At 38.0% G+C, this 16227-nt stretch overlaps 1 protein-coding gene across 1 annotated transcript in view; it reads right to left on the reverse strand.

The window, feature by feature from the left end:
- The window catches only part of LOC114700263 (meiosis-specific protein MEI4), a 101239-nt gene extending 86551 nt beyond the window's left edge, over positions 1-14688 (reverse strand). The window contains 2 exon segments of the mRNA XM_037201936.1: positions 14173-14566; positions 14568-14688. Coding sequence (XP_037057831.1) covers positions 14173-14566; positions 14568-14644 — 471 coding nt within the window. The 5' untranslated portion in view covers positions 14645-14688.
- Between the last annotated feature and the right edge of the window lie 1539 nt (positions 14689-16227).

Consider the following 16227-nt stretch of genomic DNA (forward strand, 5'->3'; position numbering starts at 1 on the left):
CATGTAAGTAAGAGCAAAACTAAGAACCCATCTTTTGTTTAATAACTATATTCACATATTAGTTGACATGTTATCAGTGATTAAATATTACAATTTACTTTTGTTAAAAATTATGACAAGATCAGCTGGAAGCAACCTAATATCTAGCATTTTGTTCAACTTGCTCTTTTTTCACGAAAAAAAAAAAAAACAAGATTATATCTGAAGGAACTAATTTTAGAAAGTCTCTCTTTTTTGGTTAAAAAAAAATCTTTATTCCAAAAAGCTCATTTTCAGCACTCAGAGGAAAACTCACAGTGAATAGAAATTAGTGAACTGCTGAATAAGGGGTTGGGGTTCTATGGCTGCAACTAGATATGATGATTTGGGAAGCACCAACTTTCTTGTTCAAGGGAAGCAATGATAACTCATAAACTAAAGTTAGATCAGAGTTTACACAGTGGCAATCTTGAAATAGTATGTCACATCTTTAACACCTCAGTTTTCCCATCTGTAAGGCAGGAATAACCACCTTTCCAGATGTTACTACAATTACGTTTACTGATCATTTCAAAGTAGTTAGCAAGAATCTCAGGAATGGTAGGTCTAAACAAATTAGAAGTGGGAATCAAAATCTTTTAACGAGGTGTTTCTAAAATTTAATGTCTGTATGAAATACCCAGGGACCTTATTAACAGATAGGTTTAAATTCCATTGTTCTGACACAGCAGCTCAAGAGTCTGTATTCTAACAAGGCTTCAGGTGATGCTCACATGGCTGATACCTGAACCACGTTCTGAGCAATAAGGTTTAATAAACATTAAAAGAGGAACCCACATCTGCATGCTGTAGAAAAAATAGCAGCCTTTGTGAAATCAAACTGCAATGACGTGGGCTTTTGCAATTTCAGAATTTTTTGTTTGTTTGTTTGTTTGTTTGTTTGTTTTTTCAAGACAGGGTTTCTCTGTGTAACTTTTGTGCCTCTCCTGGAACTCACTTGGTAGCCCAGGCTGGCCTCGAACTCACAGAGGTCCACCTGGCTCTGCCACCCAAGTGCTGGGATTAAAAGCATGCGCCCACCACCGCCTGGCTAAGAAATTTTTAAAAAGGGAAATTGAGTATCTCTGTTTAGACCTCACATGACCTTAGGATCTATTACTGAAAGACTGGTATTCGTATCACTAATAATACTTTACCTTATGAAGTTACTTAGTATTTTAAAAAAACTATGACATAACTTTTTATCTTCATATGTATGGCTCATGGATTGAATTTGGTAATTTGGGCATGACCCTGACATGTATTTTTGTTTATATTTTTGTGTTGTTTTTAGTTTGTTTTGATTTGTTTTACGGTTCTGGGGGTGGAATCTGAGAACTTCTGTGGCAAGCCTTCGTGCTGAGTAATATCCAGCCTTTGAGACCTCCTTTCCTTTTCTTCTCTCCCCTCTCTTCTTTCCTTTCTCTTTTTGTCTTAAGCCCACCCAAAAAAAATATATAAATAAGATAATGAAATATTCTAAAATGTACAATGTTACTAATTTGATCACCTATATAGTCCCCCAGCATTAACTCAAAGATGAACCCACTTAACTTTAAATTTAATTAGTGTGTGTGTGTGTGTGTGTGTGTGTGATATGTGTGAGTGCAGTATGCCTGTTCCATGGCACACATACAGCTTCAGAGGATAACTTTCAAAATTCAGTTCGCTCCCTTTATGCTGTGTTCCAATGACTGACCTCGGGTCATCAGAGCAAGCACTGTACCCACTGGGCCATCCAGCCCATCTTTCACCTGTTTTTGCAGGAGTAACATTATGAACAGCAACACATTGGGATTTGAACCAGCTAAAGCAGATTCATGAAAGTGGCACTAAATGATCTAGTTATACATCACCATTGAAATGACTGTAACTTAGAACATCATTCAGTTCTGACCTTAGGAAAACTGAGTAGCAGGCAGCCAATTTGACTAGTCCCTTCTAGAGAAGCCTTCCTTTGTTGGCTTCTAGGACTGTTCTTTCCCAGCTTTCCCCCTAAAGGCTCAGCTTCTAATTCATTCATTTATTTACAATAATTTTCATCTGTGCTCGACGCTTACAGTTGTTTCCCCAGGCCTCTGTCCTAGACATGGCTCTCTTTCTGTTGCAATTTGTTTTCTCACAGTTTAAGCAAATAAACAAAAGCACTCATCTCCACTACCTCCATAAATTTATCTCATAGCAAGTGATCTCTTTTGAGCTCCACACTAAGAACGCTGACTGTTGGCTTTGGTATCTGACTTACAGTTATCTTGCAGTTATTCTTAAACGCTGGGTCAGAAAGTGAATTGGACTGTGCTTCCTCTCTGCTAAGGATACCTCTTCATTCAGTAGTAACCAGAACCTAGAAATAATGCTCATGTATGTTTCTCCTTCCTCTCCACCTCAAACCCACAGTTAAACACTGTAGATTCCCTGCACTAATACTTACATTTTTTGATATTTTCAGTAGTACTCAAGTTGTTCAAACATATGCTATTGTGCAGGTCTATGTTTACTTCCAGGATGGAAGTTCTTCATGACTTGCCCCATCATTCTAACTGAAGTGCTCTCAGCTGATCATTTTGCTATCTGCCTACATTAGTGTAATTAGCCCACCAGGTTTTACACTTTGCATGCTTTAGATTTGACTGTCTTTGGCACTTACTCCTCTCATTTCACTCTTCCCTTTCTCTCCTCCTCATATGTGCTGGTTATTCTTAATTTTTGGCTAAATCATTAATCAGTATTATTTACATCATCATAAGTACTTACAGCTACACACCCATAGAATATTTATATTTTCGTGGTCCAGAGGGTACCTGGACCAGTCTACTCTAGTGACCAGCCTAGCAAATAACCTAGCTGTCATCTTAGAGCCTTTGTCCAGTGACTGATGGAGGCAGATACAGAGATCCACAGGCCAGGCAGCGGGCTGAGCTCTGGGAATCCAATTGATGAGAGAGAGGAGAGATACTGTAGGCTGGGGACATCGAGATCATTGATGGGAGGAACATTGCAGAGATGACTGGCCACACTAGTGGAAGCCCATGAACTGTGAACTGGTGGCTGTGGAGCCCCCATTGGGACTGGACTAGGCCCTCTGGATACGGAAGATGGTTTGTTTGGCTCAAACTGTTTGAGGGGCACCCAGGCAGGGGGATCAGGAATCTGTCCCCTGGTCTATGGGCAGGCTTCTCGAACCCGGTGCTTCTGGTGTGACACCTTGCACAGACCTTTGGTGCAGTGGGAAGGGCTTGGACCTGCCTAGGCTCAGAGCACTGGGCTCTGCTGACTCCCCATGGGAGACCTCGATTCGGGGGATGTGGATATGCAGGGTGGCTTAAGAAATAGGGGTGGGGAGTAGGAGGAGGGAAGAGGGAAGATCTGTGGATAGTATGTGGAGTAGTAGAAATTTCTTAAAGAAAAATGAAAAAATAATATTATATTTTCCTATTTAATAACTGTTTTATTTATTCACAGAGTTAATTTTTTAAGCATTTAATAAAAACTCACCCCTAGCTACTCTCAAGATGTTCACACATATTACATATATTCCAGCAACATACTTACCTTAATTTCTACTAAATCTAATTGAACCCAAACCTGAATGATGGCTCTCTCAGTTTAGACACAGCTGCCACTTCAAAGTCTCTGGTCTGCAACTCTCTCTCTCTCTCTCTCTCTCTCTCTCTCTCTCTCTCTCGTCATTTCTTCTAGTTATTTGCTTCTAATACTTTATTTTGTTTCGTTTGCTAGCTCATTTAATCACAGAATAATCTCCAGTGGGATCCAAGAAGTGTTGCCTAGGAGGTATATTTTGTTGTTTTCTTTTCAATATTTCCTGACTACAGTTTCCCTTCCCTCCATCCCCCACCAACTTCCTCTCTCCCCAGATCCATTCCTCCACTTCCTTTCAGAAATGAGCAGTGCCTACCAGGAATATCCAACAAACATGGCATAGCAAGATCCGGTAAGACTAGGCACAGCCTTCCTGTCAAGGCTGTGTGAGGCGATCCAGGAGGAGGGAAAGATTCTCAGAGCAGAGAAAATAGCCAGAGACACCCCTACTCCACGGTTTGGGGCCTAGGAGTATCCTTTAAGACAATGTGATAAAATATGTCAGAAAAAACTATTCAAATCATCCCTAACATGGCAGGAATGAAGTAAGATGGAAACAAACAGGCGACGCTGCGGATGCTTCCACGGTTCTAAATTCTTCCACTACAGTGTTTGGAATTACAGTGTTTTCACTTACATTCCTGACATTCTGTTTGAACACTCTGGTGGGATTTTGTTTTGTTTTAACTTTTTTTTTCCTCTTCTGTCTGGAAGTGTACAGGAATTTGATTTTATTTTTGTCCTAGTATTCGAGAGTTTCACAATGATGACCTTATAAAATCTATTTCTGTGCAAGTACTGGATACTTGGGAGGTTTTTTCCATTTTGAATTACAGGGTTTAATTTTTAGGAAGCATTTGAAATATTATAGACAATTCTTTCCCTGCCCCTCTAGTTTTCCCAGCTCCCTCACCCTGGAAATCCTAATCATTCAAACACTGCTCTACAGGCCGTCTCTCGTTTTTTTGCTTGTTTGCATAGATTCTATTTTTCCTCTCTTGTACTTCCTGGGAGTTTTTCCTACCTGACTTCTAAGTTTTCAATTGATATATTTTATCACCATGTTCTTACCTTTCAAAAGGTCTTTTTCATTTTCCTGAAAAACTTTAAATTGCCTTATTCTTTTTTTTTTTTTGCGATTGCAAAGCATGTTTTTATCTCTCTGAGAGTATTAAAGTGCATACATGTCTGTACAGTTTAATTTTTTTAAGTTCTTATTTCCTGCTTTCTCTCTGGTTCCCTCGTGCTAATGACAAGGTCAGTTTTTTCCTATTAGAGTGCTACCTCCGAAATTTCAAATACTGAATTATATGCTCATATTTAAGATCAAAAGGGTGATTAGGAAGTCTTGTTTTTGTTAAAGGGGACCGATGTGATATAAGTTTCAGGGTGTGGCAATATTGCTCCTTCTTTTTGTGGATCATTTGTAGTAGAACACACACGTTTTTTTTCCTCTTGGGACAGTCATTTTTATTCCAGAAAAATATTCCCATATGCTGTCTGAACAGGTAAACTAAACTACCTCTCTGTTTCTAACCAATAATACCGATGTTACTCAAAGTGAGATATCTGAAACTCAAAACAATCAGTAAATTACTATCACCTATTGACTGAACTCCAAAATTTGAAAGGCTTATCTGGTTAAGTCACGCTGTACTTGAATTTAAAGGGGAGAAAAAAAGAGCTTAGATCACCTTAAGTGCTAACAAAATGTACTGACACCTATGAGTGGAAATCTATAAATTTTGTAGGCCTCAGGGTTGCCTTTAACCTAGTTCTTGTTAAAATTTATTTTATTCCCTGAGCTTTACCTTCCTTCACAAGGCTGCTTAACCCTTCTGATATAGGAAGATGGCTGGAAGATCCCAGCATTACATCATCACAAGAGAGAGCAACATGAAGAGATCAAGCCCTGCTTCTCAGTATACCCCAAAGAAGGAGATCAAACCACCAGAAAGGCAGAGGAAGCCCCTCCTGGGCCTCAGCCTGAGATGTACTTTATTTCTATAACCTGACAGAGAGGATGAGGTCAGGACTAACCTGAGAACACAGAACTATGAGAGGGATACATGGAGAAATAAGTACATATTTTAATAATTCTAAAGAGCCATAGACAGAAAAAAAGTCTTCCAAAAAGATATCCACATTAAGCCCCAGGCAATTATGATTAGTACTACCTTCTGTGGTAAAAGACTCTTTACAGAAGTGATTAACTTAGTGAGCTAGAGATGAAGGAATAACCATGAGCTATGCAGAAGCCATTTTTTTCATTTTTTTTTTCATTTATGAAGCTTCTAGAGATGTCAAAGTACATTTCACAAAAATTGGTGAAACAGGAGGAAGATACATTTAACATATATATAACCATAACCATATAATTTATATTCAATTAGAAAGTATGTTATAAGGCTGGACATGCAATTATAAAGTTTCCAAGATATGGTTACTTAACAGCCAATAAAGAAAAGAAGGTGATTCTACATTGTGCCACAGAGCAGGACTTTTGCTTTTTTCTTTCAGCTATCTATAAGTATGAATCTCTGCAACACCTTTCAAAGCAAACTGCAAATATTCTTATTATGAATTTGAGTGAAATATTACTAAGGTGTTGGTTTCCCAGTGAATATATCTTAGCCCATAAATATAAAGTCAGTTTGTTTCTTCTGCATTTAGGGAAAAAATGCAGAACGATTTTTTTAAAGTAAAATAGAAATATGATATAGTAGAAAGAAGACTTTGTCACTTTATAGTTAGACTTGAGACCCAGTCTTTTTCATTACCAGTTCATTAAGTATTTTGAATGAATCTTTTAACTTGCCTGACTTCAGTGTGTTCATCTAGAAACTGAAGATAGCAGTAATAGCTATTACATGGTTCTGAGCTGTGGTCAGAACAGATAATAGACTCTCAGGGTGAGTGCTTTTGAAGCTAAAAGGTAGATTATGGAGTCAGACCGCTATTAATTATCTCAGAAAGAGATACTGGAATGTATGGTAGCTTTGAAATTAAGCTGGACAAAGTGCTGCTCTGGATGTTCCTTCTTCCTCAACCTGAACACAGAAAGCTAAAAACTGCTGTGAAAATCTACTAACCGTTTGTTTATATACTGATGCAGTTATCAAAAATGAGCTTGAGGACTGTACCTTATGACACAAATGTTTTAATAAATATTTACTATATTAAATGAAAACTGCAAGAAAATTATCCTATATTTAAAAATTAGCTCCATGTATAGGTGCAAATGAGTCACAGAACTTGTAGTGTTTTGAAAGAAAATGGTCCCCACAGTCTCAATAATTTGAAAGCTTAGTCAGGAATTGGTAGACTGTTTGGGTAAGATTAGGTATGGCCTTGTTGGAGGTGGTGTATCTGTCACTGGGAGTGACTTTGAAGTTTCAAAAATCCACACAAGGCCCCATCTCTCATTCTCTGCCTTCTACAGGTGGATTGGAAAGTAGCTACCTGCTTGCCGCCATGCTCCTGACATGATAATAATGGATTAACCCTCTGAAACTGTAAGCCTTAATTAAATGCTTTACTTTATAAGAGTTGCCTTGGTCATGGTGTCTCTTCAGAGTAATAGAACAGTGACTAATTCAAAACCTTAATCTTGAAGTCCACTTATTTTTTTCTCCCTAAGAAATAATGTAAAATAAAGCCAACTTAGTCTAGCTTTAAAAAAAAAATCCTTCTGGCACACTCTAAATAAACTGATAAATGCCTATGATAAAAACAAAATGACAGAGGATAGCAAAGGTTTTGAGAAAGAACAAAGGCATAAGATCAAAAACTGGTAGCATTACTGCAATGACACTCTATCTCCAGTAACGAAATGTGCAGCCAATGCTACTGAGTGAAATTCGGAAGGTAATAAATACGCTTCACTGGGAAAACATGATCATAACAAGAAGAAGGAATTCTTAGATATAACCAAGGAACACACATTGATGGGGAAAAGATCTAATTTCATGAGCCATATATCTTCAGATTTATCCATGAATTGCTGATGTTAGTCCACACAAAATATCACTTTGATTCTGGCAAAACAAACCAACAAAGAACAACAAAAACAAACAAACAGCCATCTGTGAGGAAATCAACTATAAATTTCTAGATCAGAGTCACAACAGGACGGAGCTTTATGGAATGAACCAGCAATGAATCTGACACTCAAATAGTTAATTTATAGTAGAGTTCCATTTAAAGTGGAAGGAAAACATTCCAGGAAACCCTAGCAGTCACTGCAAGCTGCAGCTGTGGAAGGCTAGTATGTGTTCCAACGCCTAATGTCTCATTATCTGACAAATCAAGCACGCCAGGAATGCATCACCCATGTCAGTAAGTCGTTGTTGCTAGGGAAGGAACTCAAGGTGCTCAAATGTGTGAGGGAGCAGGAGACATAAATAGCCACTGTTTTCAAACCCTATTTTTAGTTAAAAAGAGCCCTCATCAGGGTCTGGAGATACAGCTCAGCAATTAAGAGCACATGCTTCTTTGCAGGGAACCCAATCCAGTCCCCTCATCCACCATCCACGTGGAGGTCTAACAACTGTCAGAACTCCCACTCCAGAGGATTCAAGACCTTCTCACCTCTCACGCACCACACGCATGTTGTGCACATTTATATACACAGCAAAAACAGCCATACACATAAAATAAAAATAAACATTTCTTAAACAGAGAGACCTCACTGAGATACTGGAGTGACCTCAGGCAGAATGCAGAAAACAGAATTGGTTTATTTTTCAAGAAAAAAAGGAGAGACAATATATATCTAGTGTTTGCACAATGTTAAATAGCAAGCTACATACTTTGTGTACTTGTTTTTTTCAGTAAAACTTTCCAACAATCCTATGATGCAGTCACATTTCTTAGCTCTGCCTTACAGACATGCAAATTAGGTAACTTACTCAAGGTCACAACTAGTAAATTAAGACTTTCATCATACTAATCTATGCTGTAAATCTGTGTTTAAAACACCAGTTTTTGTTTGTTTCTTTTCTTGGTTTTTTTTTTTTTTTTTTTTTTGAGATTTCACTCCTTTCTATAGGCATTCACCTCTATATTTTCTTTTTATAAAAACTTTTTTGTGAAATCCAAACATTTTGGTAAATTTTTCATTTGTCTTGAGAAACTTTTGAAATTTATTTTGATTTCCTATTTATTTCTTCACGATTGCTAAATGGTTGTTTAGTTTTCTACATTCTTTTAAGTTCTCCCATTTTATTTATTTTTCTTCAGTTCTATCTTTATTGCATAGTTGTCAGAAAAAATGCACTGAATAATTTTATGTCTGTTACACACACAAGCACCAAGGCTTGTTTCTATGACTTAGATATGATTTATCCTGGAGGACATTGTATAGTGTGCTTGAGAAGAAACACATTCTTGTGTTGAGTGGAGAGCTTTGCCAATGCCAGCTAAAACCATTTGGCCTACACTGTTCCTTTAGTGACCTTCTCTCCAGATGTGCTACCCATTGCTGTAAATGAAGTATTTAAATCTATTAAGAAGAGCAAACAAAGTCCAAAATTAGGAATTCCTTCCAATAGAAGGAATGCAATAGTAAAGATTAGAACAGAAAAAAGAAAGAATATGGACAGTTTAAAAATCAAATTGAAATTAATTTTATATAAAGGAAAAATGAAATCTTAAAGCAAAGACACACACAAAAAAAGTTAAGTAAAATTAAGAACACAAGGAGACACATTACAGTGGATGTCTCAGGCACAAAATAAATATTAAGAACTGTGACATGAACAATCTTAGCAATGAAGTAACAGAATGAATGGATAAACTCCTAGAAAATCAAAACTTAAACAATACTGAATGAAGATGGACAGAAGAATGGACAGACTGATTTGAAACGTAATAATGAAGAAAAAATGTGGCTAACAGTCACCCTATTTCACAGATGAATTCCATAAAAAAAACAAAACAAAACAAAAAACAAGACTCACAACTAATTCTTCTTAAACCCTTTATAAATATAGAAAGAATTTCAAATATATCTGACTATTATCAAAGTTGACCAAAAACAAGAGAGATAATAAGACAGTTAATAAGACAATTTCTCTGAAGTTAGTGAGAAAGTCTTTAATGAATGCAAACCAAAGTCAAACAAAACATTAAAAGGATCAAACATCATTTTCACTTCAAATGCATGTCAAGGATGCAAGGCCAGTCAATCAACATGACACAACATGTTAGCCAAAGTAAGAGAGAGAGAAAAAATGGATAATCTCAACATGTTAAAAAGCATTTACAACTAAGACTAAAGCAAAATAATATTGTAGGGTCTCATCCCAATACAATAAAGGCATGTGTAAAAAGCCTACAGCTAAAATAATAATCAATAAACTTTCAAATAATTTCCTCTAAGTTTTGGAAAAGGCACAGGTGTTCACCCTAAACATTTGTTCACCAGGTTCTTCTCGATCTAGTCAGAGTAGCCAGAGAGAGAAGTGGAGGGAAGGAAGAAGGCGGAACTATGCTCCTCTTGGTCTGTTTTGTCTCCACCCCATCATGTCCTAGGTCCCCCACTTTTGTTTTTACTTTCCAGTTGCTATGACATAAACACACTGAAGGAAAAAAGCATCCCATATTTGTATGTAGTTAATAGTTCACTCTAAGTATGAATTGGTTTTGCTTATCGACTATAAATTTGAGAAAAAAAAACATGAAAGGGAACATCTACTCCAGAGTTTTTCTGAATCTTAGACCTTATATGAATAGAAATTCCTAAAGTATTAAAAGATACTAAAGAGTCATACAGATCAAATACTCTGAATAGGCCCTGCCTTCTTTCATGATTGCTAATAAGGAAGGGCATATGGGTACCTATCCCCATGTCTGTATTATATTCCAAGGATGCTCTGGAGAAGGAGACAAAGACGATCTGGAAGATGTCCTATACATCCTCTTTATGAGGTAGTTGTTAACAAAAGCTCCTCTAGATTGTGTCCTTGCCATTGGGATATCTTTGATCCATGGGTTCTATTTATTTATTTATTTGTTCATTTGTTTAGTGCACAGGGGGGGGACTCTATTTATTTATTTATCTATCTATCATTTATTTATTTAGTGCACAGGCCTGGCCTATAATGGTATCCTCTACTGAGAAACACAAAGTGAGTAACCAACAGGGTAGAAAGTTTCCACAGCCGGAAGCTGACCTGGCATGAATGAGAGTCAAATTGCTTTTTAGTAGATGAGACCCATGTTATAAGTTCCAGTATTTCCTACATACTTCACAATCCCTGCCAAGTGCTGTCAGTAAAAGAATCACCTTCAGGATTCAGAAAAGTCTCCATTGACAGCTGAGGGGCAGACTGGGTGAAGCAGAAAGCACTCATTTCTAGGGCCAGGAGAACAGAAGGTGTCAGATCTGGGGCTCTGCAGTCAAACTGCCATATTCTGAGTACCTGGAATTAACATGCGAGGTGCTGGCTTCCTCTGGTTAAAACGGAGTATGTAGCATCTAATTTTACTTTCTCTGATCCTGCTTTTCCATCTCCAACATCATGCAATTGGCCTGACACTGCCTGGCCTCTGTGGCCAGGGATCTCCAAGAGAGTAGAGTATTCTCTTGGTGGCTGAGTGTCTTTGCAGATGTCTGCTTTCCTCCTAATTAGAATACTTTCTACTCTGCCAGGGATGGCTTTATATCTCTCCCCTTATACAGCTACCCTCTCTGTGACTGTTTTCAAGTATAAGTGCTACTTGTGGCAACCTTGAACCCTTGGCATGATGGCCATGTAGTGAGATCTAATAGAAAAGGTGGCTATACATAGCCAGTTTTTGTAATGGTTGATAAATATCAGTGCCTGAATGCAGGCTGAGTATGTCTGAAACTCTGCTTGCCAAATCTAAAAGTACCCATGACTTGAATGTAACTTCTTTTAGTTGGGTGACATCAGACTCTGGGCCAAGTCACAGTGTAAACCTCTCATAACCAATTATCTCCTGAAAGGTCTCCAGGCTGTTTGTCTGGAATCAGATAGGAAAGAGATGGGCACGAGAGGCAAATCTGTGAGAGAGGGCCAAGCCTGCTTGTCAGCTATGGCAGCTGTGACTAATGTGAGACCAGTATCACTGAGTAAATCTGATATAAAGTATTTCCTAGGATTCAGCAGAGACTATGATCCATGGGGCCCAAGGCTGCATCTTTTCTGTCAGCCAAACTTGGTAATGTCTAAGAGTCTCCCACATGATACTGGTTTTGGTGGCATAAAAGCCAAAGGAAATGCCATGATGCGTGATGACCAGATGTGCTGTGTGTGCTCTGGCAGGGAGAGCCAGAGAAATAGAGCTGCCCAAGTCCTTTAGAGCCCAAAAGTACATGAGTGAATCCTAGATATTGGATGGACACAGAGCTGTTTACAGTGTCGGACTTCAGTTTTCTTGTGAAGTGTTCTGAGTGTGCCCTAGTTCTTCCCTCTTAGATTTAGAATAATAGTCAGACAATTTCTGCAAGTGACTAGAATTTCTGAATTGGTAGTGGATGGGGCTGAGAATGAGGAAGATCAATCTTGACTCTTGGGCTCCCTTAGTAGATGAATGGGCTAATGAGCCTGAGCCTATCTTCCTCCTTTCTGCATCAGACTGTCTTTAATACTGTGACTGATCATTAGATCATGTGAGGCTAGTGCAGAGCAGGACTCAGAACACAGTAAATGGGCTTCTGGTTTCCCTCAGAGCTTATTGTGGTTCATGAAAAGAGGAAACTGGAGATGGCAGTGGATCAGGCCATGGGTAAGGTGTGGAAAATGCATACTTAGTCTGATTTGCCTATGGAGAGACTAGAGCACACAAACATTCTCTGCTGACAGACAGGACATGCCCATCTAGGTGAACTGGGGAATGAAGGGAGAGAGAAACAACTCTGACCCAAGGCTTCTCTCTTTGCTTATTTCTCTGTCTCCACCTTTTTGCAGATGGGACAAACTAATTCTAATAAAGTGACCACTCAGCTAACTTTTCAAACACTGGCAGAATTAGAATTGCATCCTTAGACATTCAAACAAACAAAAACCCTGACTTATTATGGTGATATTTTATTTGTACTAAAATGTGATTTTATTTGTATATTAATAAATAAAGTGCCTGGGGGTCAGAGCTAATAGCAAGCCATTGTAGAAGCCAGGCAGTGGTGGCGCACACCTTTAACCCAGATCACATGACAGACAGATCTCTGTGTGTTCAAGGATACAGCCAGCATGGAGACACACACCTTTAAACTCAATACCAACCATAGAAGACCTGGAGGTCTGTATAGACAGGCAGTGAGGAGGAGGTCATGTGGTTGGGTTTACAACCAATGAGAAGGCAGAACAGAAAGTCAATAAAAAGGACAAACACACAGGATGTAGGTCTTTTGCTGAGAAGGACAGCAGCGGCAGTGAAGGGTAAGGTTTTTAGCTCTTAGCTATTGCTCTGACCTCTTGGGCTATTAACTCTGCATTTGGCTCTGTGTTTCTTATTTAATAAGACTGTTCATCTACAACTTATTTCTTTTTACAAGTCATAAAGAATATAACTCTTTATTATGATAGTGTAACTATATTTTCCATTATATTATTTTAAATCAGAATTTAAACAGATCATATGAAAGATAAGTATGCACCTTCTCTGACTACTTAATCCTATAACAATACACCTGTTACCTATATCAACTTGGTTCTGTCATTTGTTTATTGCTATTATAGAAATAGAAAATATTATGAAATTAAGACTTCATAGTAACTGTTAACTCCTATATAACTTTAAAAAATAATTTTACCAATTACAATCCCTTTGATTGACACCAGGGAATGAACTCTCTGTGGGGCTAGTCCTTGGGCGAGATGAGCAGAGGAGAGTTCATTTCACCTCACTAATATGTTCGGATCAATAAAGCAATTCCTAAATCCATCCTTCATAGGCTTTACTGATATTATCTCTGAAAGAATGAAGAACAATAAATACCATTTTGAGGTGCTCAATAAATATGGATATGTAAGTGGAGGCCAGCCATGACTATGAAAGACAGAAAGGAGGGCTGTAAGAGAAAGACTGGAGAGGGAGAAGAAAGAGGGAAATGCTGCAATTATATTACAATCACAAAAAAAAATCAATGACAAAATAAGTAAAAATTTTAAATACTAAAAAGTGTGGATGTAATTTTTTACTAGTATCACACAACACATTTAAATTTTCTGCAAGTATAACTAAAGCTTTTTAAATATACATAAAACTTAGAAATAGGTTTTTACCTATTTGTTTATATTCTGTATTCATATATCTCCTTTGCTATACGCCTCCACTTACTTCCCTTTGAAAGAAGCATGGTCCTGATATGCCCGGGGCATTTCCTTTTAGGCATTCAGACTCACCAATATTCATTCACATAACCTTCTTGTTAGCAGAGTTGAAAGAAAACAGGTACAGAGGCCCAGTTACAGACTCTCAGCCACAAATGCAAAAGAACCACCAAATATCTCCACCAAAAGGCATGTTCACTGAAATTACTTAGATTATAAATCATAAATAGATAATATATTATATATTACTTACCCGGTTTATACTGCTGTTCCCTAAAATAGCCTGAAGTAGAGTTTTCTCAAATTCTTCCAACTTCTTTGAACATTTTTTAAGAATATGATTAGATAAATTAAAATCACTCGCCAGTCTAGCTAATGTAGCAACAGCTTCCGTCCAAAAGCTTGAGAAAGGGAGTTTCGGGTTACGGTAAAACGTGATCAGGCCATCTAACAACTGTGAAACAGAATCAGAAACTGTGGAGGAGTCTTTTTCAAAGTGGGTTAGGTACACTTTCAGACTACTGGATTCTCTCAGTTTCTTCAGTTCGAGCAGATGTTGCAAGAACTGCAAGTGACAAGATGGAGGATTCTCCAGGGTGGTGCACGGCTTTTTCTCAAGAGCAGTGGTAGAAGGGATGGGGACTACAGCTCTCCACAACATGCTGGGACAACTCTGCAGATTCGCTTCTTTGCTCATTTGATAAAACACATCCAGAGTCATCCATCAAAGCCAATGTATTTTCAGAACTTGTAGGCTCCTGATCTGGCAACGGGGGAACACATCGTGTCCTGAAACAGCAAGATGCAAAAGCATTATCTTCCTACGGCTAGGTGTCTTAAAAAAAACGATACAAGCCGGGCGGTGGTGGCGCACGCCTTTAATCCCAGCACTCGGGAGGCAGAGCCAGGCGGATCTCTGTGAGTTCGAGGCCAGCCTGGGCTACCAAGTGAGTTCCAGGAAAGGCGCAAAGCTACACAGAGAAACCCTGTCTCGAAAAACCAAAAAAAAAAAAAAAAAAAAAAAAACGATACAATGATTCTATTCTAAATGAAAATACTACATAAAACATACAAATGTACATAACCATTTAGCAAAACAGAAATTGTTTAGTTTGACTAAAGAAATGGTTTTACGCATTTTCAGTTAGGTCTCTCATTCAACTACAAGCATGTTCCTCCCTGCAGAACTGAAACCGTTTTTTAAAGGATTTGTTTTAGTTTTGATTGTACGTATGTGTCTTACATGGCTATGTATACCTCAGTACAGTGTGCAGAGGTATCAGATCCCTCTGGAGCTGGAGTTACAGGTGGTTGTGAACCACAAAATGTGGTTCCGAGACACTCTGCAAGAGTAGCAAGTGCTCCTAATCACTGAGCACTTCTTCATCCTCAATTGGCACAATTTTGAAACAAGTATTTCCATCCATGTGTATCTTAAAAGAGAGCAATACTCAAACTGACCATTAACTATCTATCCTGGTTGCTTTATTTTAACACCCTCAGCAAAGTGTCATGGAAGTGCATGTTGGAGATGAGAACATGAAAAATCAGACAGGTTTTTCATGTTCTCATCTCCAACATGCACTTCACCTTGGTCCTCTTTTTTAAGGAACGCATCCACTCTGCAAAAGAGGACCAAGGTAAAGTTTTATATGGTACATATTACAGTATCAAAGTTAAATTATCGAACTGAATAAAAGAATAATTACATTTTATTTTGAAAATAGTTTTAAACAATTTCTGTTTTGCCTCCACTCAGTTTTTATGCTGTTGCTAAATGTTTATATACAACTTGTAGGAGAAATGGTCAGTGCTGTAACCTGCTACTGGCTATGAGAAATCCCTCACAGTTAACAGAGACAATGAGGAAGGATCAACACTTAGATAACTTAGATCAAACGATAAAAATTTCCCAGGTAAGTTACAGAGATATGATAGAAACATAGGTAGGTACTTATCACAATAACCAGTTTAAACAAAACCTAGCTCACAATAAGTTACGCTTTCTCCCAGCACAGGATCACCAATTTGCAGTCAACATACAATGTACTTTCCCTCCTCCCTTTTCTTACTGTTGAGGATGGTACCCATAACTAACATTACATTATCATCCAAGGCTTTCTTTAGGAAAATATTTGTGGCTTAACTCACTGAATAAGCATGGGCAAGTGAAACTGTAGTGAATGTCCTTATACAATGGAAGAAGAAACACATTTTTTTCCTTAGAGAGGATTAAACAACTGGAGTGTCACTATTAATACATTATAATCTGTGGCAGTAGTCATAAGCAAGGCATCTATTGATAAAG

This window comes from Peromyscus leucopus, unplaced genomic scaffold (genome assembly GCF_004664715.2).
Source record: "Peromyscus leucopus breed LL Stock unplaced genomic scaffold, UCI_PerLeu_2.1 scaffold_463, whole genome shotgun sequence".
NCBI lineage: Eukaryota > Metazoa > Chordata > Mammalia > Rodentia > Cricetidae > Peromyscus > Peromyscus leucopus.